The sequence below is a fragment of the Acipenser ruthenus genome, chromosome 47 (assembly GCF_902713425.1).
Source record: "Acipenser ruthenus chromosome 47, fAciRut3.2 maternal haplotype, whole genome shotgun sequence".
NCBI classification, from domain to species: Eukaryota; Metazoa; Chordata; class Actinopteri; order Acipenseriformes; family Acipenseridae; genus Acipenser; species Acipenser ruthenus.
The window spans coordinates 1,428,716-1,454,480 of NC_081235.1; the positions used below are offsets into that span (position 1 = coordinate 1,428,716).

The window sequence follows — 25,765 nt, forward strand, 5'->3', positions numbered from 1 at the left end:
CTGACAGCGTTCCCAGCATGCTTTAGCAAGCGCACAGCATCTCACAGAGACATTTTATTTACACTGAATTTTGGTGCTGATGCTCTTCGCTTTTCACTTTCCAGCCATGCTTGCTGCTGCAGTCAGTGCTGTAAAACCGACACTGCGTGCAGGGATTAAATAGCCAAGGTACAGTACAGGGGTAGTTGCTCAATAACGAGGTGCAAACAGCTGATTGATCGATCTGTTAAGCGTTACTACAGTAAAGTGCTGCCTTTATTGAAATCTATGTGATGGCAGGTTATGAGGTGAAAGCTGATTGGTGGATTAGTAAGAGCGATTCCTACAGTATAAGCAGTGTTTGTTATTTAAATCTATGTGAATGGTTGTCACAAAGACGGCCGGAGTGGGTGGCGTCAGACCAGAAGCAGGAAGTGAATAAACAGAGAGATGTGGTTTGTTTAAGCTGAGCGCGTGATCGCGCTCAGCATTTAATAATTAACAGCACAGAAAATAAAAGGTTTGAACAGACAAAAACACGGGACACGGCAATACACGCCAAAATAAAAAGACAAACAAAACGACTAGACACTAACACACAGGTGAAACGGAGACGAACAAACACGGTGAGAATACACTTATTATATTTATAATTACGCTTTTACTCCTTCTCTCTCACCCGTTCTCCACTCACCGAACACCTAACCACGAGTGACTAAACGTGCATCTATTTATACTGTTTGTGCTGGGATTCAATTACTAATTAATTATTCACTTGAATCCCAGCACGTGAATTCATTACGTGAAACCCCGTGTTCACATATTATATTTTAAATGCACGTGCGTGATGTGCAATCCCGTGCCTAAATACAAATATACACTTTTTAAATACACGTGAAACACAGACCCGTTTATATCCCGTGTACCAATGACTATACACCAACATTAACACACGCACGCAACATACAAATGCACACAGGGACGGGGCACATTGCCACACATACCCCCCCTTGTGCGCAGCACACATGGCCTCAACGGCCACCTCCCCCCTTAAAAATCCAGCAGTCCAGGACAAAGTCTCGGGCTGGGAAGGGAGGCTTCAGTGGGCCCTTGGCTGGCAATGCTGTCAGCACCCCTGCCGGTAGTGGCACGGCTGACAGCCTGCTGGTCCATGCTTGCAGCGAACTTGCTGCAGGGGATGCTGGTCTCCTGACCTCACCCCCTTCCTTCATAGCCGGTAGCTCCCCTTGGTGGGGCTCCGACCACAGTACTGCCGGCAGCGAAGAAGCTGCAGTGGGAACAGGTCTCCGGACCTCCCCCACGATCTCTGGCAGCGAAACTGCTGCTGGGGTTGGTGATCTCCAGACCTCCTCCCCCTTCTTTGTGGCCGACAGCTCCCCTTTCTGGGGCTCCGGCCACCGTACTCCCCGTGGTGGAAGTACGGGAAGCAGAGACAGCTCCTGCTGTTCTGCTTCTGGCGGTGGTGGAGGCAGAGGCAGCTCCTGCTCTTCTGCTCCTGGAAGTGGCAGAGGCAGCTCCTGCTCCTCTGCTCCTTCCGGTGGTGGTGGCGGAGGCAGAGGCAGCTCCTGCTCCTCTGCTCCTTGCGGTGGTGGTGGCAGAGGCAGAGGCAGCTCCTGCTCCTCTGCTCCTTGCGGTGGTGGTGGCGGAGGCAGAGGCAGCTCCTGCTCCTCTGCTCCTGGTGGTGGTGGAGGCAGAGGCAGCTCCAGCTCCTCTGCTCCTGGCGGTGGTGGAGGCAGAGGCAGCTCCAGCTCCTCTGCTCCTGGTGGAGGTGGAACCAGCAGGTATTCACCCTCTGCTGGTGGAGGTGGGAGGGGCAAGCAGTCCTCCCACTGCGGTGGAGGTGGAACCAGCAGGCATTCACCCTCTGCTGGTGGAGGTGGGACCAGCAGGTATTCACCCTCTGCTGGCAGCTTGGGTCCTAGGGCTGTGGAAGCCCCGACTTCCCTCTCTTCGGGCTGTGGACGCACCGACTCCTCCCTTTTGGGCTGTGGACGCCCCGACTCCTCCCTGTTGGGCTGTGGACGCACCGACTCCTCCCTGTTGGGCTGTGGACGCACCGACTCCTCCCTGTTGGGCTGTGGACGCACCGACTCCTCCCTTTTGGGCTGTGGACGTTCGGGCTCCCCCCACTCAGGCGTAGGACGTTCGGGCTCCTCCCACTCAGGCGTAGGACGTTCTGGCTCCTCCCACTCAGGCGTAGGACGTTCGGGCTCCTCCCACTCAGGCGTAGGACGTTCGGGCTCCTCCCGCTTGGGCTGTGGACGCTCAGGCTCCTCCCGCTTGGGCTGTGGAGGCAAAACCAGCAGGCATTCTTCCTCTGCTGGTGGAGACGGGGACAGCAGGCATTCTTCCTCTGCTGGTGGGACTGCTACCTGGGCTGCTGTTCCACTTATAATTGCCTCCAGGTAGCTGAGGACCAAACCCACACCTTCCTCCCAGGTGCTTACGGTCTGTTCCCTTGCATAAGCCTCCCATCGTTCCCTATCCATAAACTGCAGGAACTGGACGACTACTGGTATAGACTGGGCCTCCAGCCCAGCATTTTCCAGCATCCAGTCCCGCACTTTGATTGCGTCTTCTGCCATTTTTATTTATTTTTTTATTTTTATTTTTTTTTTTTAAATCCAAAACTGCGGTTCCTGCTCTGGCCTGAGTCCTGGAGGCGCTGTTGATCCCACGCAGGACACCACGTGTCACAAAGACGGCCGGAGTGGGTGGCGTCAGACCAGAAGCAGGAAGTAAATAAACAGAGAGATGTGGTTTGTTTAAGCTGAGCGCGTGATCGCGCTCAGCATTTAATAATTAACAGCACAGAAAATAAAAGGTTTGAACAGACAAAAACACGGGACACGGCAATACACGCCAAAATAAAAAGACAAACAAAACGACTAGACACTAACACACAGGTGAAACGGAGACGAACAAACACGGTGAGAATACACTTATTATATTTATAATTACGCTTTTACTCCTTCTCTCTCACCCGTTCTCCACTCACCGAACACCTAACCACGAGTGACTAAACGTGCATCTATTTATACTGTTTGTGCTGGGATTCAATTACTAATTAATTACTCACTTGAATCCCAGCACGTGAATTCATTACGTGAAACCCCGTGTTCACATATTATATTTTAAATGCACGTGCGTGATGTGCAATCCCGTGCCTAAATACAAATATACACTTTTTAAATACACGTGAAACACAGACCCGTTTATATCCCGTGTACCAATGACTATACACCAACATTAACACACACACGCAACATACAAATGCACACAGGGACGGGGCACATTGCCACAATGGTACATAACGAGATCTAAACAGCTGAGTTTGCCTGAAATATATGGCGTGCTTAACACGGTATAAACAATGCCTTTGTTATTAATCAATGGGAGTGGCAAATGGCAAATGCTATTTGCCCGATATAAACGGCTGCCCACAATAACCCTGGACGGTGTAAGTGGTGGATATTGTATTGATCACTCCTTGCAGATATTTAAATGCCACTAGTTCACAGCATTCTTCAAGAGATTGCATCAAATTACAAATACTGTGGCTTTATAAAAACATACCGAATTAATGCATAGTTTAAGCAGTCATATGAGTACAAAACACAGTTAAGTGTTGCCATGTTTTCTTTGTTTCCAGATAGAATATATATCTGCTAAGAAAATGGGAGTTGTTTTCTTGAGCCAATTGTGATTTTAAAGTTAAATATCCGATCATTACTTGGTTATTTAATATACTTTATCTGGTGGTCTGTAGGTAAATAATGTCTGGTTTTCAAGTTAAATCAGCTATGAATATGTGCTTCAAACAGGGGGACGGAATGTGATACCTGAATAATTTACAAGCAGACAATATTGGGCCCAAATTAAAGGCACACAATTAAAAAAAATTAAAGATTGAAATGTAATTGTCTTTTCTTTATTAACAATTAGGAAAACATGCCATGTTTGAGGCTATGATGAGTTGGAAGCAATGGGTAGATGCATATAAATACAGAAAAACACTTGAAGAATAGAAAGTGTGTTATCTGAAAAACTCCAATAAAATCATTTCAACAAATAGTTCCTGTACTTTTAAGGCTGCATTGCATATGTTTTTTATCTGGATGATGTAGGCACTACCGAGGACATGTTGCAAACTGGCACCAATACAGATGCAGTCTGTGAAACAGAGTATCAAATCTATGTACTTTTTGTACAAACACACAAACACACAACCTTGGCCAATAAACTATAATAAAATGTGAAAGAACCCCAACAACTTCTTCCTTCAACACAAATACTACAGTAACGGTATAGTGCTCTGTGTGGAAAGTATTAGAGGATTACAGAACTCCCTGAAGTGTTTACAAGAAAGTCTTTTTTTTTCATCATATTCACACATCATAGGTAAATAAACTTTTACTGGGGAACGTTCACCACGAGAAAGAGATTTTTATTCTAAACACTGCAGTGTATCCACGTCATGCTCCATCCTGCAATAATGCTGGTTCTCTGGTTGAAATGAGTGGTGTATTGTGGGAATCAGTTACTCAGATTCAATGCGGTACAGGCTATAGAATAGTACAGAGAGCACTCATTTTGTTCTGTCTTGCACACAGTTACCTGTTCCATGCCTGGCTTGTCCTTATGATAGAGTGTCCTTGTCTCAATATGTTCTGGAACCAGCCTGCATCCAGCATCAGGAATTTCTGACCAGCGATGTAGAACATTTAGGGCAAGATGCTCATAAGATTCCACCTTTTCATCTAAACCCAAGAACAAAGATTTCAAATATTTGTGATTCTAACAGAAACACTTTGTTTAGAATATGTTGTTACAATTATGGCAAACTTAATGTTAACCATTATACAGCTATAATCAGATTGGGTCCATGTCACAAGGCTGGCTGAGTGGTGACACGTCAGACCCGGAAGAAACAGACAGACAGAGACAGCGAGGTTGGTGAAGCTGAGCACTTGGTTGTGCTCAGCATTTAATAAACAAAACAAGAGAACACAAAAACAGGACACGGCACTTGAGGCCAAAATAAATAAATATATAAACAAAACGTACTAACACACAAAACAAGTGGACGAACGTTTAAACAAGTACCGTGCTGGCACTTCCAGCACGCTGTAGCAATTGTTATTCTTTAGCTGTATTTCTCCTTTCTCTCTCTCCCGTTCTCCACTCTCGAACACCCAACCCCGAGTGAATGAAAATGTTTCTATATATACTGTTGTGCTGGGATTCAATTACTAATTAATTATTCACTTGAATCCCAGCACGTGAATGAATTACGTGCAACCCCGTGCTCACATATTACATACTTTAAATGCACGTGAAGTGATTTGTGCCATCCTCGTGCCTAAATACAATTATACAATTTAAATACTCGTGCTGCACACACCCATTTATATCCCGTGCAGCCATCTCTATACACCAACATTAACACACGCACGCAACACAGAAATGCACACAGGGGCGGAGCACATTGCCACAGTCCATCATGGAAAATAAGCCTCAGGTACTATAGAACCTTTCAAACTAAATGATGTTGCTAAAACAATAAATAATGCCTGTTGTTTACTACAATCAAGTCATGCTGACTGTTTCAGTCTTGAGTAGTTTTGAGTTGAGTTTTTCTAGGAGTATTATTCTTATTAATTCAACTTTAAAACACTGTCTGTTCACTTTCTGAATGAAAATCAGTGACAGAAATGTCTCTCCTCCCAGTGATGTAATTGAAGCACGATCCTAGTATGGGAACCTCTGCTTCAACTCTTCTTTGTTCCAGGTAAAACCAATTCAGTTCCTTCAACCTATTTAGTATCTTATTCCTTTAAGCCCTGGGATTAGTGTGGTTACTATCTAGGGTCACAAAGTTCTTTTTGTATTGTGGGAACCGACTTTAACATAGTATTCATAACCTCCTTTAATTTGTACTTTACACTTTTGACTATATAACAAAGTATATCGTTTGTATTTTAAATGGTTTCCCCTCGCAGACTGGTTGTAGACAGTGATGGGTGTATCTGCTCACATGCTGTGGGTGTATTGCAACACCAAAGTCTTTCTCTTGGTGGGACTGTTCTAGATCTAAAACTTCCATTTGGTATTTAAAGCCTACATTGTTGTGACCAACATGTAACACTTTAAATCTGCTAACATTAAATTTCATTGGAAACATTTATTCCCACTTACATTTAATATCCTGAGTGGCCATTTCAGCCTCTCTGTTACTTTATGTTGTATACAAGTTTGCTAATTATGTATATAAGAAACAGCAGGGGTCCTTGCACCTACCCTTGTGGACACTGCTCAGTACATGCAATTCGTTGTAACCCCGCTGGTTTTAACACTGTTTTACAATATAGAATAGCAGGTTAAAAGAAAACATAGCTATAGTAAAAACACCCATACCATCTTCCTCAAAGACTGTTTTTCCAGCAAAGACTTGATCTCCGATGCAAATCTTCCCAGGTCGTAAAAGGGGTCCATCCAACTGATGATCTTTACAGAGCTTGGATAGTAATTCCGTGGGTTTTATTGCATCCCGCCATGCATTGTAGCCGTCACTATAAAAAGCACAATTTAATTATAAAAAGGATCAGAGATTTACTTAGATTGGTCAATATGAGATCCTTTATCTCTTGAAAAGGACCTACAATGTTAACGTTTAAACTATGTTTTATCTCTGTTTCAAATAAATCTGCCAGAAAATATGTAAATACAGTTTTCATTTATGTATTTTACATTTTTTTCTGCTTGATGAAATACAATCTCTGTTCTAGTGCACACCAACTGAATGCTGTCTGTCAAGTCTGCTTCCTCACTGCCCTATATGTTCAATCTATCTATTTAAATTTAGTATAGTAAATAAAGTTTTGGGAAAAAAATCGAAAATAGTGTTTGCTGTCGGCAATACAATCATCCACATGCATGTGTCATGTGGGAGGGGGGCTAGAATGGGATTTGATCATTTAGCACCAGTAGGCTCTCTGGTGCTAAACTTTCAAAATGATTTGCACCACTGAGAGAGAATCCTGAGCAACCAGCATTACTCATGGAATACTGAGGAAAACTTCTGTACTCATTAACAGCAAAAACATGCGCTGCATAAAAACATGAAAAAAAACAAGCATAAAAACATCAAATGTTTTTTTAACGTATCCATTGTCTAAATAGCAATAGCCCTCTTCAGTTCTATTGTTCAAATAATGTATAATGTTATAGAAACATTATACATTCTATTAGTCTATTACGTAAACAACTTTTCAGGGATCAAAAGGTAATATTAAACATGCATCTCAATAAGCTGCAATTCCTGTGAAAACAGAAGTCATAAAAAATTCTGTTCTGCGCAAGATTATTATTATTTTTTTTTGGTCATTATTTTGTTTATTTAGCAGACGCCTTTATCCAAGGCGACTTACAGAGACTAGGGTGTGTGAACTATGCATCAGCTGCAGAGTCACTTACAATTACATCTCACCCGAAAGACGGAGCACAAGGAGGTTAAGTGACTTGCTCAGGGTCACACAATGAGTCAGTGGCTGAGGTGTGATTTGAACCGGGAACCTCCTGGTTACAAGCCCTTTTCTTTAACCACTGGATCACACAGCCTCCGATCACAAAAATTCTCACAGCAAATCCCATGAAAAAGCAAAAAAGACAACCCCCTCCACTCCAGTGATAGGGGGGGCCCAATTTTCATGATGTCGCAAAGTAGCGGTGCTAGCACAAAGACCGTTTGGCATGACATCCATTTACTGCATTTTTGTGACCTCAGAGTGCTGTACTCAGTGCTCAAATTACGTGGGGGCCGGGGGAGGGGGGTCAGGCCCTCTTATTTATTTATTTTTTTAATTTAGTGGTCGGCAATTATTTTTATTGTTTTCTCCCCAATTTAGTAACGTCCAATTACACTTCAGTAGTTCGGGACAAAACACCAATCACACTGTAATACACTGGGGTAAAAAAGTGATGTACTGTTCCTTCCAGACAGTACATAAGAACATAAGAAAGTTTACAAACGAGAGGAGGCCATTCAGCCCATCTTGCTCGTTTGGTTATTAGTAGCTTGTTGATCCCAGAATCTCATCAAGCAGCTTCTTGAAGGACCCCAGGGTGTCAGCTTCAATTACTGGGAGTTTGTTCCAGACCCTCACAATTCTGTGTAAAAAAGTGCCTCCTATGTTCTGTTCTGAATGCCCCCTAATCTCCATTTGTGACCCCTGGTCCTTGTTTCTTTTTTCAGGTCGAAAAAGTCCCCTGGGTCGACACTGTCAGTACCTTTTAGAATTGGAATGCTTGAATCAGATCGCCGCATAGTCTTCTTTGTTCAAGACTGAATAGATTCAATTCTTTTAGCCTGTCTGCATACGACATGCCTTTTAAACCCGGGATAATTCTGGTCGTTCTTCTTTGCACTCTTTCTAGAGCAGCAACATCCTTTTTGTAGCAAGGTGACCAGAACTGAACACAATATTCTAGATGAGGTCTTACTAATGCATTGTACAGTTTTAACATTACTTCTCTTGATTTAAATTAAACACTTTTCACAATATATCTGAGCATTTGTCAGCCTTTTTTGAAGACATTTCAAATGAAGACATTTCTAAGTCAGCATAAACTCCTAGGTCTTTTTCATATATTCCTTCTTCAATTTCAGGATCTCCCATATGATATTTATAATGCACATTTGTACTGCCTGCATGCAATACCTTACACTTTACTCTATTAAATGTAATTTGTCATGTGTCTGCCCAGTTCTGAATGCTATCTAGATCATTTTGAATGACCTTTGCTGCTGCAACAGTATTTACCACTCCTCCTATTTTTGTGTTGTCTGCAAATTTAACTTTGCCTACTATACTATACAAGTCATTAATGTAGATTAGGAATAGCAGAGGACCTAATACTGATCCCTGTGGTACTCCATTGGTTACCTCGCTCCATTTTTAGATTTCTCCTCTAATCAGTACTTTCTGTTTTCTACATGTTAACCACTCCCTAATCCATGTGCATGCATTTCCTTGAATCTTCCTTCTATGTCCAGAAGATGTTTTCCTGTATAGACTACTTTTTTATTGATACCAGCCTACTCTCCTCCACTTGCACCTATCATGGCATTGTTATTTCAGATCATCCCCCCCCCCCCTTGTTTTGGAACTCTCTTTTACTACCCCAGCCCCAACCTTTACTTCTTGGTGCTTCAATTTTCTCATACTTTCAGACCAAAATTTTGTTCAGTTTATCTCTAACCAAATATTTGTTTTTCTAGACACCAATACTACTCCTGAAGTCTCCTCCTCTATATTATGGGAGACCTTAAAGGTCTTTCGTACAGGGACAAATAATTTCATATACTGCCCAGGCCAACAAACGCCATGTACGTAGGCTTTCTGAGTTGTCTAACCTTATTTCAAAATTGGACCAGTGCTATGCTAATTATGCTACTCCAAATCTCTATAAAGAGTGATTGGCCTTTGTGGCAATGTGCTCCGCCCCTGTGTGCATTTCTGTGTTGTATGTTGCGTGTGTTAATGTTGGTATATAGAGATTGGTACACGGGATATAAACGGGTCTGTGTTTCACGTGGTATTTAAGATGTAATTGTATTTAAGCACGAGGTTGCACGTAATTAATTCACGTGCTGGGATTCAAGTGAATAATTAATTAGTAATTGAATCCCAGCACAACAGTATAAATAAATGCACGTTTCATTCACTCGGGGTTGGGTGTTCGTGAGTGGAGAACGGGAGAGAGAGAGAGGAGGAGAACTAAAAAGAAAGTAAAGAATAACAATTGCTACAGCGTGCTGGAAGTGCCAGCACGGTACTTGTTTAAACGTTTTGTGTGTTAGTTCGTTTTGTTTAGCCAGTAAAATTCTCGCACAACAGCTTCGGAAATCTGTAGCTTCTCGGTCTAACTCACAAATCCAAACTGGCTCAGGGTTGAGAGTTGTTGATCAACATGAAATTAATAACTGTTTTTAACCCTTAGCTGTCCTATGTCGAACCCTGTCTGACATCATCAAAAAGACATAAAGCACAGGTCTCTAGTCGTTTTTTCTCTGGAAAAAGCCGACAAAACCATTCAATGGCCGAGATAGACCAATAGGAGCCGAGAGAAGCCGGAAAAAAATGGGGCAGATCTGAGCAATACACATAGCCCCGGCACCACAGAGATAACATGGCCACAAACAAACAAGACAGCTGCTTCCGCATCCAGCGCTCAAAGAATATCACAGACATTTGCAGAGCTTTTGCATTAGGCATGGATTGACAGAATTTAAGATTCTCCATCGTATTCATTGGTCAAAGTTTAAATTGTCTAAGATCTTCCCGGATTTGGACGCATCCTGTGACAGATGTAAACAGACCCCTGCCTCTCTTATTCATATGCTATGGTCCTGTCCTGGGCTGCCCTTTCTGGAGTTCTATTTTTGACATCCTCAGATTTTGGGTATCCCCCCCTGACCCTGCACGTCTCCCTGCTCTTTTTGGGGTAGTGTTGGATGTAACGACACCCTAGCCTTTGCAAACTTGTTAGATAGGCAATTAATCCTGCAGAACTGGAAACAGACCCACCCTCACAAATTCACTGGATCAGGGATATTATGTACTTTATTAAGTTAGAAATACACAGAGAAATTTTACACAGCATGGCAACCATTTTTATCACATTTTGACAGTCTTCAAATTCCCTCTGTGCCCGAACAGAATAGTAATTATGCATTGCTTACTTAATACAAAGCAAATGAAACCTCTCTTAAGCCTTTAGCCTTCTCTGTATGGAATGGTAGCAGGTAGGGGTGAGACGATACACCAGGGTCACGATACGATATGTATCACGATACACAAGCCACGATACAATGCGTATCATGATACTTATGAAAAACTCGTCTCTGCTTGACAGACTTGAAAATATTTCAGATCGATACACAGATTCAGTTGAAAATCAATGATATGTAATTATCACTAAGTAGTATAGCACTTGTTTGAGTTTAAGGACCAAGCAATATGTCAGCTAGACTTCCTGGGAAATCAGATTTAAATTAATTAACCAAATCTCCTTACCAATTTCTGAGAGGAAAAAAATACTAAGCAATGTGTTTGATCACTATTATAGTACAAACTTTGTTCATGTGTTTTTTTTAGAAAAATCTAAATATCAAGTTTTTCAGCATTAAGTTGTCTAATCAATAACAATTTAAATATTTTTTTAAAAAGTACATCAGCGTTTTTGCTTGCATCATACTTAAATTTAACTCAATAGATTCTTATAAGACTTTTATTATTATTATCTGTAGACTCTGCTATCTCCACCTTCTTCTCCTCCCTCATCTCCTCCCTCGACACCCTCTGTCCCCTCACCTCCAGACCTGCTCGCCCCTCCCTTCCCCAACCCTGGCTCTCCTCTGTGCTCCGCTCAGCAAGAACAACACTGTGATCTGCTGAAAAGAAATGGAAGAGAACCAAACTCCCTGCTGCCCTAGACCTCTACCGCACTCTCTTCTCCTCCTTCTCCTCTTCTCTCTCCTCTGCTAAATGTTCTTATTTCCAATCTATAATCCAAGCCTCCACTAACAACCTACGTAAACTATTCTCTACATTCTCCTCCCTCCTAAACCTTCCCCCCTCCTCTATCTCCTCTGATGACTTTGCCTCTTCTCTTTTAAAATCTCAGATATCCGCAAACTCTTTAACACCTCTCCCTGACCCCCATCCCCTACCGCTCCAACCCCTACACCCACTGCATCCCCTACTAACTCACCCTCCTTCTCCACCTTCTCTGACTCTGACCTCTCCTCCCTGCTCCAGGGTCACAAACCCACCACATGTGCCCTGGACCCCCTCCCCACTCACCTCTTTCAAGCTGCTGCTCCTGCTCTACTTCCCTTCATCTCCTCCCTTCAACACCTCTCTCCTTTCTGGTCTCTTTCCCTCTGCCTTCAAACAAGCCTCTATCACTCCCCTCCTTAAAAAACCTACCCTCGACCCCACCTCCCTCCAAAGCTACCGTCCTGTCTCCTCTCCAAAACCCTCGAGCGGGCTGTACAACGCCAGCTCTCTGCTTTCTTGTCCAACCACTCTCTGCTCGACCCCCTCCAATCTGGCTTCCGCTCTGCTCACTCCACTGAAACTGCCCTCCTGTCTGTCACCAACTGACTAAACTCTGCCTGGGCTGCCTCTCTCTCCTCTGTCCTGATTCTCCTCGACCTCTCTGCTGCCTTTGACACTGTCGATCACTCTAGTCTACTATCCTCTCTCGCTGACTTGGGAATCTCTGGCACTGCTCTGGCCTGGTTCTCCTACCTCTCCTACCGCACTTACCAGGTAACCTGGCGTGGAGCAATCTCCACACCTCGCCCTCTCTCAACAGGAGTCCCCCAAGGGTCAGTCTTGGGTCCTCTCCTGTTCTCTCTCTCTACACCCACTCCCTGGGCCCCCTCATCGCATCCTATGGTTTCTCATACCATTTCTATGCTGATGATGCTCAGATTTTCCTCTCCTTCCCCACCTCTGACTCCACCATCCCCTCCCGTATCTCTACCTGTCTGTCTGTTATTTCCTCCTGGATGCACTCGCATCACCTCAAACTCAACCTCTCTAAATCTGTCCTCCTTTTCTTTCCCTCCTCCTCCTTCAGTTCTGGTCACCTTGTTACAAAAAGGATATTGCTTCTCTAGAAAGAGTTGAAAGAAGAGCAGCCAGAATTATCCCGGGTTTAAAAGGCATGTCGTATGCAGACAGGCTAAAAGAATTGAATCTGTTCGGTCTTGAACAAAGAAGACTACGCGGTGATCTGATTCAAGCATTCAAAATTCTAAAAGGTATAGACAATGTCAACCCAGGGAACTTTTTCGACTTGAAAAAAGAAACAAGGACCAGGGGTCACAAATGGAGATCAGATAAAGGGGCATTCAGAACAGAAAATAGGAGGCACTTCTTTACACAGAATTGGATGGTCTGGAACCAACTCCCCAGTAACGTTGTTGAAGCTGACACCCTGGGATCCTTCATGAAGCTGCTTGATGAGATTCTGGGATCAATAAGCTACTAACAACCAAAGGAGCAAGATGGGCCGAGTGAGCACTAATTAAAAGGTGAGCAAGCCCCAACATTAGTACAGAGAGGATACAATACAGTATTTGATAATCTTGGGGCCTCTGGAGATAGTGGAGGTAACGAGCAGCCGGGTTTTACTGCACCTTTTCTTTGTCGCTTGTTTTGAAGTGTTTATTTTCCCTTTTGCTTTCTCCATCTGTTTTGGACTGTGTGCATTATAATGTTAACACCTGCGGGTGCTATACAGCAAAGAAACTTTTTTAGAAATGGTCATGCAAATTCGGCAAGGTGGTAAATCGGCGCAAGGCAAAAAATATTTCTAATTTGTATCAATTACATAATTTCTGGTTTACACAGGTATGGATGTTTGTCTTCGAATACACTTGGAGCAATGTTCACTTGCATACTCATATATTTTTTTTAGCACCAAAGAAAATATTATTCCATACCAAAATGAAATCTGCTCAGAATGAAATATTTGCCAATCACCATGCAATGATTATAAAATAATAGCACTGAACAAAAGCTGGATAGCTGGGTAAAGGTTGATTAAGAGAGGAGTTGCTGGGGGGGCTGCCGCATTTGAAAGAATCCTGCTCTCATGTAATAAACAAGCAAGCTCTTGGTGAAGCAATGAGCGAGGTGTTATGAAAAATGTCTCGCTCTGGACCAGATGTTGATTCATATACAAAGTTCTGCAAAGGTGTGTTGAATCCAAAATAATCCCAAAAATGTTTTTACATTTAGCATTGAGAAAAAAGTACCATATTCATTACTTCTATTCATAAAAGTTCTAATACATACCTTTAATAGATTACTTCTGTTGAATCAACTTTCTTCCTTGTATTTCAGGCATCTAGTTAAAGGTATCTAATAGTGGGGTTACATGTCGGTGTTTGGTTTTGAAAGTGATATGATGATACTTACATGGCATACTCGGTTGATAGGCCACACGTTGCTCTGTGTCGACTGTAGAATCTGTTCTCCAGATCTATCTTAGTTTCCCCAATTAAGTCATCTGATCCAATCATATCATAGTCATATATTAATATGGAAAGCAAAGACTCCATAGGGAACGTAGCTTGGATCTCAAATGACCTAAAATAAACAAATAGTAAAACAAACAAAAAAAAAGTTTAAAATAAAAATTCTGAACTAACTTCCACTTTCCATTACTAGTATCTGACTGAAACAGAAATCTAAAACAAAATCGGACATGTGAACAACCAAATAAAACACAAGAAACTAGGAGAAGACCACAATCCAAGAAAAAAAAGCTGTCGAAACTAAACACATTCATATTTTGGTAAAAATGTAACTGGAGCCAATACGATTCACACTCTTCAAGTGTCTTCAGTGCCTTTCATTTAAAGAACATTTCAAATGTAAAAACACATGCTTACAAAACATTGTATATTAAAACATGGCATATGGTACTAAAGCTTGTTAATGAAATATAATAAATGGTGACACCCTGTGACAGGGTACTCCCCGCCCCTGTGCAGATTTTGTATTTGCATTATTTATTACGTATTTTATATGTGGCGAAAGCCAGTGTTTTGATTTATTATTTAGCAGGAGGAGCGAGGTGCCGTACTCCATTATTTGTTGCAATAAAAATGTGCATTATAAATATCACATGGGAGATACTGAAATTAAACAAGGGATCTATGAAAAAGACCTCAGAGTTTATGTTGACTCGGAAATGTCTTCATCTAGACAATGTGGGGAAGCTATAAAAAAGGCCAACAAGATGCTCGGATATATTGTGAAAAGTGTTGAATTTAAATCAAGGGAAGTAATGTTAAAACTGTACAATGCATTCGTAAGACCTCATCTAGAATATTGTGTTCAGTTCTGGTCACCTCGTTACATAAAGGATATTGCTGCTCTAGAAAGAATGCAAAGAAGAGCGACCAGAATTATCCCGGGTTTAAAAGGCATGTCATATGCAGACAGGCTAAAAGAATTGAATCTATTCAGTCTTGAACAAAGAAGACTACGCGGTGATCTGATGCAAGCACACAAAATTCTAAAAGGTATTGACAATTTTTTACATCTTAATTGTGACAAGACTGAGGTAATGCTGTTAGGTACTCCCCGCCAGCTAGGAAAAACCAATGCTTTAAATCTGACTGTTGATGGAACATTGCTTGAGTTCAGATCTAAGATGAAAAATTTGGGTGTGATTTTCGATCCTGGGTTAACTTTTGAATCGCATGTGCTGAATACTGTCAAGGTTTCATTTTTTCACCTTAGAAATATTGCCAGACTGCATCCCATGCTTTCTCTACCTGCAGCTGAAAAACTGGTTCATGCTTTTGTTTTCTCCAGGATTGATTTACTGTAACGCCCTGCTCGTTGGGGTGTCTAATAGCATCCTCACTAAAATTCAATTTGTCCAAAACTCTGCAGCCAGAATTTTGTCTTGGTCCCGCTCAAGAGATCACATCACTCCTGTCTTGGAGGCCTTGCACTGGCTGCCTATCAGGTTCAGAATTGATTTTAAAATTTTAATGCTGACATATAAGTCTCTTCATGGGCTAGCTCTGACTTATCTGTCAGATCTTTTATCTTTTTACACTCGCAACCTCTGCTCTGCTGATCTCAGACTGCTGTGTGTCCCACCTGCTCGCCTGCGCTCTATGGGCGACAGGGCCTTCTGTTGCTATGCCCCCAAATTATGGAACTCAATTCCACTAGAGATCAGGGACTCAGCTTCATTGAGTGTTTTTAAAGCTAATTTAAAGACTTACTTTTTTAGAAAGGCGTTTATCTGATTTTTATGATTGTTTTATTTCCTTGTGCTTTTTTATGTATAATCTTTTTATTTTATTGCTGTACTATTAATTGTGAAGCGCTCTGAGATGATTGCTTTTAAGGGCGCTATACAAAATAAAGTGTATTATTATTATTATTATTATTATTATTATTATTATTATTATTATTATTATAATGTCAACCCAGGGGACTTTTCGACCTGAAAAAAGAAACAAGTACCAGGGGTCACAAATGGAGATCAGATAAAGGGGCATTCAGAACAGAAAATAGGAGGTACTTTTTAACACAGAGAATTGTGAGGGTCTGGAACCAACTCCCCAGTAATGTTGTTGAAGCTGACACCCTGGGATCCTTCAAGAAGCTGTTTGATTAGATTCTTGGATCAATAAGCTACTAACAACAAAACGAGCAAGATGGTACAAATGGCCTACTCTCATTTGTAAATTTTCTTATGTTCTTATGTTCTTATATATAAAATATACCCAACCCCCCAAACTCTAATGGCTCATGGCTAGTTGGGCAACTGCTGTGTCTTCTGGAGCAGTTCTAATATATTGTTCTACAGCATTGGAGGCCTATCTGCCATGGTGTTTGTTCATGTGATGGGAAGTTTGGGTTTAGCTGCTGAAGGGGCTGCTCTAATCCTGAAGAATGGCCTGGTTAACTTGTGGAAGGGAAACCTGCATGAAGTAATAGCCTTGATAGGTGGCTTGAAAACCATGATCGAGTTACTGGTTAATTTGTTTCTGTTATGAACAAAGATCTTGGGGAGAATTATTGAAAGTCCTGGCTAAGCTGTACTTGTAGATGGAGTTGTAGAGGCAAAAGGTCGAAGGAATCTTCTGGTAGCGAATATGGACTCCTTGTTGAAGATGGTCTGCTTTGGAATGACAGAGATGGAGAAGATAGTAAGTCTGTCACATAGACGTCATTGATGCAAACATTTGTTGCTGGATTGAAAGAATAGCATGTGAATTCTCCAGTTCATAACCCCCCCCCCCCCCAAAAAAAAAAATCATGCTTGAACTTTCCACGAGAAGGTCAATGTAAGGGGGAAAACAACCATTTCTCATCTTAGAAATTAGTGTAGATACCATGTTGAAGGTGATTGGTAGATGAGCTGTGGTAGGAATGGGTGAGGATTTTTGAATTCCATGTAATAATAAAAGATGCTTGTGGTAGTCCGGAGATAGGAGGACAGTTGATTCTGTTTAGTCGTAGATTAAACTGGATGCCTGAAAGGCATGCTTTGATTGCAGATAGCTGGAGGTAGAGTTTTTCATGACAGTGTGTGATGAAGACCAGGAACTGATTGGAAGACTTGGTGTAGCAGGATAGATGGTAAGCTGAACAGAAGTGGAGAAAGGATTTCCAACCTGTATTGTATGAAGCAAGGGTCTGGGGACTAGGGAATTCATCATGAGGAGTTTACAGGCTGAAGAGGGTAAATGGCTGGGAAGGTCATTTATAGGAGTAAGCTCTGGAAGTCTGGAACTGGTAGGCTGACTGGATCGGTTTCGGACCAGTTTCTTGAAGCAGTGGATCTTGGAAAATGTTGCTTCTGAAAAGAACATAAGAAATTCTAGAACGACAAAAGGCCATTCGGCTCACCTATACTCGCTCTGATGTAAGTGTGGTCTGTTAGCACTCAGGAAAGGAATAACAAAAAATCCCTAATCAAGTTAGTTGGGGAACTGAAACCCTGGAATCCATGGCTTAAATGGACCACCTTCCTCCAGGCAGCTAGCTAAAGGTCTTATTATGGTCAGAGAATACATTAGATTTGAATTGCTCGGAGTGTCCCGAATTCATAAATACCAGATATGTGCACATTTGAATAGTTTTTTTTAGGCGTTTACTAATCAAAGGTAAATTATCAATTTACCTTTTTATTATCAATCTACTGCCAGCCTATATTTTCTTACTGCGCTAACACAGAAGTAACTGGTGCGTCGATCTCCAATAGATAACAAATCACAAGCCCCAAGATCCACACACTGAGATAAAAAAGCCAAAGTCAAATAAAAATCAACAGGTTGGATTTTATTTACCACAGGCTAAAGTGTAGTAGACAAGCAATACAAAAAGCCAAACACTGCCTGAAACATTTGCACGGTGTAAATGGTCAATTAATGAATAGGTTATGTGCTTCTTTTGGTTGCCTCGCGGTGCTGTCTCTGTCGTTATCAGCATACGATGCCATGCATAATTTGAGGGTCGCTATGTTGGGCGAAGTTAATACAAAAATGTGTACAGGGCAGTATTAATTAAATCTGCATACATGGTAATCACCAGTATCTAGTTGTGGCCAGTCTAATTCAGTCTTAGCAGTGTGCGACACCCAGTCGGGAAAAATGCAGTTGTGACGTCAAACCAAAACTGAGCACAACTGATCACAGAATCTGTGCATACTCAGATGAGATGAGTCGGGATGGCTTGAGTCGAGCTGTGTGCGGTGGGCTTAAGAGTTTTCCTGACAGCGTTATAAAATTGGAGACTGAATACTGGTCCTCAGTTGAACTTCTTGCACTGGCATAAAATTCTCTGATGTTACTGTGATTTTTTTTGACTTATTTCCATTAAATGAATGTCCATATTTTTTTCTTTAAGTACATTAGCCAGCCCATGCTGTAGTTTTTTGTGGGTGTGTGTTTTTTTCAATCTTTGTTTTCTTCTATTTCATTTAGCTGTTCCTCATCTACTGTTATGTGTCTACTCTTGCTGGTGCACTTATTTTATTTATTTTTTCAGATGGACTGCTGTCTTCACTCAGAAAGTTGGTTTTGTACCAGTTACAGTGGCTCTCAAAAGTATTCACCCCACTTGGACTTTTCCACATTTTATTTTGTTACAACATGGAATCAAAATGGATTTAATTAGGAGTTTTTGCCACTGATCAACACAAAAAAAGTCCATAATGTCAAAAAAAAAAAAAATCTACAAATTGTTCTAAATGAATTACAAATACAAAACAGAAAATAATTGATTGCATAAGTATTCACCCCCTTGAGTCAATATTTGTTAGAGGCAACTTTGGCAGCAATTACAGCCATGAGTCTATTTGGATAAGTCCCTACCAGCTTTGCACATCTGGACACTGCAATTTTTTCCCATTCTTCTTTGAAAATTGCTCAAGCTCCGTCATGTTGGATGGGGACCTTTGGTGAACAGCAATTTTCAACTCTTTCCACATATTCTCAATTGGATTGAGGTCCGGGCTTTGACTGGGCCACTCCAGGACATTGACCTTTTTGTTTTTAAGCCACTCCAGTGTGGCTTTGGCTGTATGTTTGGGGTCATTGTCCTGCTGGAAGATGAATCTTCTCCCAAGTCCCAGGTCTCTTGCAGACTTCAGCAGGTTTTACTCCAGAATTTCTCTGTACTTTGTTGCATACATTTTGCCCTCTATCTTCACGAGCTTTCCAGGCCCTGATGCAGAGAAGCATCCCCATAGCATGATGCTGCCACCACCATACTTCACGGTAGGAATGGTGTTCTCAGGATGATGTGCGGTGTTAGGCTTGCGCCAAACATAGTGCTTAGCGTTGAGGCCAAAAAGCTCTATTTTGGTCTCATCAGACCATAGAATCTTCTTCCACTTGGTCTCAGAGTCTCCCACATGCCTTCTGGCAAACTCTAGCCAAGATTTGATGTGAGTTTTTTTCAACAATGGCTTTCTTTTTGCAACTCTCCCATAAAGGCCAGTTTTGTGAAGCATCTGGGTTATTGTTGCTGTATGCACAGTGTCTCCCAGCTCAGCCGTGGAAGACTGTAACTCCTTTAATGTTGCCATAGGTCTCTTGGTGTCCTCCCTGACTAGTGCCCTTCTTGCCCGGATACTCATTTTTGAGGACGGCCTGTTCTAGACAGATTCACAGTTGTGCCATATTCTCTCCATTTCTTAATAATGGACTTTACTGTGCTCCGGGGGATATTCAATGCTTTGGAAATGTTCTTATATCCTACCCCTGATTGGTGCTTTTGAAGAACCTTATTCCGGATTTGCTTTGAATGTTCCTTCATCTTCATGATGTAGTTTTTGTTAGGAAATGTACTAACCAACTATGGGACCTCCCAGAGACAGGTGTATTTAACCTAAAATCATGTGAAACACCTTAATTGCACACAGGTGGACTCCATTCAACTAATTATATGACTTCTAAAGACAATTGGTTGCACCAGAGCTTATTTAGGTGTGTCATAGCAAAGGGGGTGAATACATATGCAATCAATTATTTTCTGTTTTATATTTGTTATTCATTTAGAACAATTTGTAGATTTTATTTTTCACTTTGACATTATGGACTTTTTTGGTGTTGATCAGTGGCAAAAACTCCTAATTAAATCCATTTTGATTCCATGCTGTAACACAATAAAATGTGGAAAAGTCCAAGGGGTATGTGGAGTTTCATCCCTAAATATATTAAAGGAAATAGGTGAAATGCCACTTATTTTTGGCTGTGGTTTTGTAACTAATAACAAATAAAATGGCAGTTTGTCATGGAATTTAGAATGTAGTGGTGCGTAGTGATTTATTCAGAGTGAAGCGGTTCATTAGTATGCAAGCTGTACTATACACTATATATACACGGTCATGTGATGCTGTTTAACCAATCAGAGGTTGTTATTTTTCCAAGCTGTGTGTTTATATACACACACACACACACACACACACACACACATACATACATGACATTTAAATCGACTATATTCCCCAAACTGTAAAAAATCTGTTCATGACTGAAGGATCTCACTCTTGGGAACAGGGAAACCCCTAGCGGCAGAAACCGGCAACTGCTCCATTTGCAACGGCGATGGTAAAAAATAATAGGACAACCAGCCCATGATTCAATGCACATATCACTTGTTGGAGCTAAAAAGAAAAAAACCTTTCATGGACTCCAAACTTATCAAGAAGTGCGCGTTGTAAATACTGGACAAGCTGTTTGCTGGAGTGAAAAACAAAGATGACATCCTCAACCGTGTGAGTGTGATTCCATGATCTGATTCCACAAACGTGAAAAGGACAGGTTATAAGTGGGCCACGGAAAATTCACGGTACTTTTTCAAGAAATTCACGAATGACAATACATTTGACAGATTGTCATGGAAGTGGCATTTTATTTTAAAATATGAAAAAAATTAATTTCTATTGTAAGTTGCCTAAAATTAATCATCAAAGAAAATCACTGAGGTTGAAATATTTAATGGTAGCTACTGAGTCAACATTTACATTGTAATGTTTAAAACAATCTTTTAAAATGTAACAAACAAGGGTCATTTAAATGTGTTGGCTGAAAAAAGTAACAAGCAGACAAAACTGATTAAAACAAAACAAGTTTGAATGACAAATTCGGCAACATTGTCGAGTTTTGTAAACATTTAAAACTTAGGCTATGTTCATACAGTAATTAAACAGACTGTGTTGTATAGCGTTATGCTGACTTTGAAAAACAAAATGTTTAAAACAGGGTTAAGTGCAAGTGACAAAACCGAAACTTTGTGTTTTTCTTTACACACACTAAATTATATATGACGTTTTAAACCACTGACATAACATCGTGCTACTTGAGCGAATCAACCTAATCTGAAGAACAAGAACAGGAAAAACAAGAAGAAATTGTATGCGACTTTTTATCCATCTAGCGTGTTGTGCGCGCTCCACACACACACAATAAATAATTATCTGGCCCGTGAGCAGAAAACTAGTTATTGGTTGAAGGCCAGCATCGTGCATCTTGTTGCAGTTTCAACACTCATGGTTTGTCTTTGTGGTGTAAAAACCTGTCCATATGCGGAAACTGCTCCTTCTGCATCCACAGAGTTTGGTGGAATTGACAAAAAACAGCATGCAATTTTTGCCATGTTTGGGAATCTGATTTCAGACCTCACCCAGAAATCAAAAATATTGACATTTTTGACGGTAGGCAGTCAAATATACGATTTCCGTGAAATTCGTGAAATCGTGAATTTTGCGTGGCCCTAGTTATAAGTGAGGATTCTGTCAACGCTGGTTTCTGCTTTAAAAATACACGTCTCTTGCAGTTCATGAATCATGCGATTTAACAGACATTGCCCAGTTATCCCGGTTTCTTAGATTTTATGGTGGTCAGGTGGAAGAGTTGATGTGTTTTACAGCATTGCCTTTTTGTAACACTTCTACAGTGTAGCCGACTACAATGACATTTTACTGCATAACGACGTTCACTGGTTAAGCAGGGGGAGAGTGCTAGAATGATTCTGTGCACTTCAAAACAAAATAATTACATTTCTTTCTAACCAGAAGACCAAAAAGGCTCAAGAGTTGCTTGATTATATGAATGATGCTGCATTTATGTCACAAGTAGCTTTTCTCTGTGATATTACTGGTCACCTGAATTCTCTTAACCTGCAGCTGCAAGGCTGTGAAAGCGCCGTTAGGGATCTGGTTGAAAAGGTGTATGTGTTTGAGGAGCCTTGAAATCTTTCAGACAGATTTAATTTTAGGAAAGATGTTGCATTATCTCATATTGTGTGCTGTTGCTACAGATGAAATAGCTATATAAATGATGCAAGAGTTCATTAATAATCTTAAGAATTTTCAAACGTGATTTGACAACTTCAGAATTCCAAAGAATGTACTTTTATTTATCAGAGCTCAATTTTTGGTCCTCTGATCGGCCTTGCTCTTCTGAAGAGAAGCAAATTCTTGATTCTATTGACGAAGCCATGAAATCATCAAGCTCCAAAGTTCAGATGTCTTGAAGGAAGAATTCAGGAAAGTGGAACTCTGTGATTTCTGGGCTCATTATGCTGACCGGTTTCATAATACAGCCATCTTTCTATTACCAATGTTTGGATCAACGTATCTGTGTGAATCAGGTTTTTCACCGATGAACATTATAAAAACCATCACCGTAATCGGCTTACAGATGAGCATCTCCAGTAGTGTATGCACCTCACCTTAACTTTCTACAAACCATCCGTCACAAACCTTACCAGAGATCGACGATGCCTCATCTCCCATTAGAAACAGGTAAATACTGGATTTTATTGATTTAACTTTGTTAAATTAAGAAAAATTGTATTATGGTAGTCTTTGGCTAAGCGAACACCCCTTGTGAAGCAAGCAAAGTGTTCTCTAAGACAGAGTGACCACCGGACACAATATGCCAAGGCCAATCACGATATGAATCAATAAATACAAATGTATTTATTACTTATGTCTTGATGCACGTGCATCAACATATGTAATGAACAGAATAAGAGAAAAGCAATAGGCAAGCGTATGTTAATAAACTATAATAATAAACTAACTGACAAACTAAAAATGAACAAAGCGGCCCTACATGCGGTAAAAATGCAGCCGCAGCTCTAACAGTAATTATGAATATGAGAATGAATTTCAGCACAATGGTTATTAACACAGCACCCCTACACACATACAAAATACAGCAGCAGCTCTAGATTACTCTTGCAATGACAAGTCAGTTTTGAAAAGACAAAATAACCCATTTGAGTTTGATGATGAGTTTTCAGGTTAAAAAAAACTACATTTTGAATCGTAGCAGTGCCAAGAAGGTGTTCTTTTAAGCAAAGTTCCAATTCTTTTATGCGGAGCATTTACAATGAGGAAATTCCATTTACAATGAGGACATTCCATTTACAATGAGGACATTCCATTTACAATGAGGACATTCCATTTACAATGAGGAAATTTCATTTCACCACAAGGTTGTTCCCTAGCTGAAGTGTTCTTAAGAGGTGTTCCTATACGAGGAGGCTATTGTAGTATTATTTTGCATATTAATGACATTGGTTTTGCAGTTCTCTACATCCTATTCAGTTTATATTCAAGTGTTTAACATTTTTTGGGCCCCTTTTGTGCAAATGTGCAAGCGTGTTGTCATGGAATTCCAAAATTGGCCCTGGATCAGTCTAATTGAATATCACTGTCTTGATCAGTCTAATTGAATATCACTGTCTGGATCAGTCTAATTGAATATCACTGTCTGGATCAGTCTAATTGAATATCACTGTCTGGATCAGTCTAATTGAATATCGCTGTCTGGATCAGTCTAATTGAATATCACTGTCTGGATCAGTCTAATTGAATATCACTGTCTGGATCAGTCTAATTGAATATCACTTTCTGGATCAGTCTAATTGAATATCACTTTCTGGATCAGTCTAATTGAATATCACTGTCTGGATCAGGCTAATTGAATATCACTGTCTGGATCAGTCTAATTGAATATCGCTGTCTGGATCAGTCTAATTGAATATCGCTGTCTGGATCAGTCTAATTGAATATCGCTGTCTGGATCAGTCTAATTGAATATCACTGTCTGGATCAGTCTAATTGAATATCACTGTCTGGATCAGTCTAATTGAATATCACTGTCTGGATCAGTCTAATTGAATATCACTGTCTGGATCAGTCTAATTGAATATCACTGTCTGGATCAGTCTAATTGAATATCACTGTCTGGATCAGTCTAATTGAATATCACTGTCTGGATCAGTCTAATTGAATATCACTGTCTGGATCAGTCTAATTGAGTATCACTGTCTGGATCAGTCTAATTGAATATCACTGTCTGGATTAGTCTAATTGAGTATCACTGTCTGGATCAGTCTAATTGAATATCACTGTCTGGATCAGTCTAACTGAGTATCACTGTCTGGATCAGTCTAATTGAATATCACTGTCTGGATCAGTCTAATTGATTATCACTGTCTTGATCAGTCTAATTGAGTATCACTTTCTGGATCAGTCTAATTGAGTATCACAGCTTTATTGGGTACATTTTTTACTTAAATTGGATTTTAAAACAAATACTAAACAAAAGAAAGGGGTTGAGTCGATGTTCTATTTTCCTTTGTTCTGCTTAAACACTTGCATATAGAATTATATTGGCTGGACAAAACCCTTACTGACCCCAATAGGTGCCCCTTTTTCATGGACATGGAGCATTGTATCTACCACATCTGAAGAGCTGCATGGAAGACAAGCCCAGGCTGTAACCAGAGATCTTTGTAAATCACGTACTGGCATTTTAACAACTACTGTAATGTAATCTACACCAGTCATTCATTCAGTATCAGGCGTTCAATATAATGCGTATTCATGTTTTAAGAAAACACTACACATGCCTCAAAGGCATTGAAACATTGAAACAGACTAAAGCAATTTAATTTCACAGACCTTCCAAACACAGGATTCAGCTGCTTGGGGATATAGTTATCTCGGTCCTTGATTTGAGTTTTTCCCAGTTGTAGTACAATATAAGGATCAGATTTACCATCTGGATCTGCTGGATGTAGATTGAAAGCCTAAGAAAAAACAAATTAAAAGTAAATAAATAAATAAATAAATAAATAACCTGCCCAACTTCTCAAGATTACATCTCGTTTAGGTTTTTATAACAACTGTAAAGACTGTTCTGCATCTGTGGATAAACTGGAACCCAATGCAAATCAGCTTTGAGTGTTAGCTAAGTGAAGTCAGAATTTAACTATTTCTGTCAGTTTTCAGTTTTCACTTAAATATGCATTCAAATGTATTATACCTTGCTCCTGTATTTCCTGTATTTCCTGTACTGTGCGTGCGTGCGTGCGTGCGTGCGTGCGTGCGGTGACAGGTTGGCTGTATGACTCTTGTACTCTCCAACTCTCCACCACACAGACAAAGGCTTTCTCTTGCCTTTTTATAGTATGTAGCTGGAGCCCAATTAATCAATAATTAACAATTATCTAATTAAGGCTCCAGCCACATTCTCACATGTTTTTTTTTTCTGGCAGGGAGGAATTTAGCCCCCTCCCTGCTGATCCAAAACAAACAATAGCAAGATCATAATATAAATGGAAACACATCTCTCTCTCTCTCTCTCCCTCTCTCTCTCTCTCTCTCTCTCTCTCTCTCCTTCAATAGA

The 25,765-nt window shown here is 40.7% G+C and overlaps 1 protein-coding gene across 1 annotated transcript in view; it reads right to left on the minus strand.

Annotated features, from left to right (window-relative positions):
- LOC117401291 (fer-1-like protein 6) overlaps nt 1–25,765 on the minus strand; it is a 202,711-nt gene that overhangs the window by 45,397 nt on the left and 131,549 nt on the right. The window contains exons 31-34 of the mRNA XM_059013927.1: nt 25,039–25,166; nt 13,998–14,168; nt 6,418–6,572; nt 4,618–4,760 (exon numbers count right to left, since the gene is read on the minus strand). Of these exons, the coding sequence (XP_058869910.1) occupies nt 4,618–4,760; nt 6,418–6,572; nt 13,998–14,168; nt 25,039–25,166 (597 nt within the window). The remainder of the gene's footprint in view (nt 1–4,617; nt 4,761–6,417; nt 6,573–13,997; nt 14,169–25,038; nt 25,167–25,765) is intronic.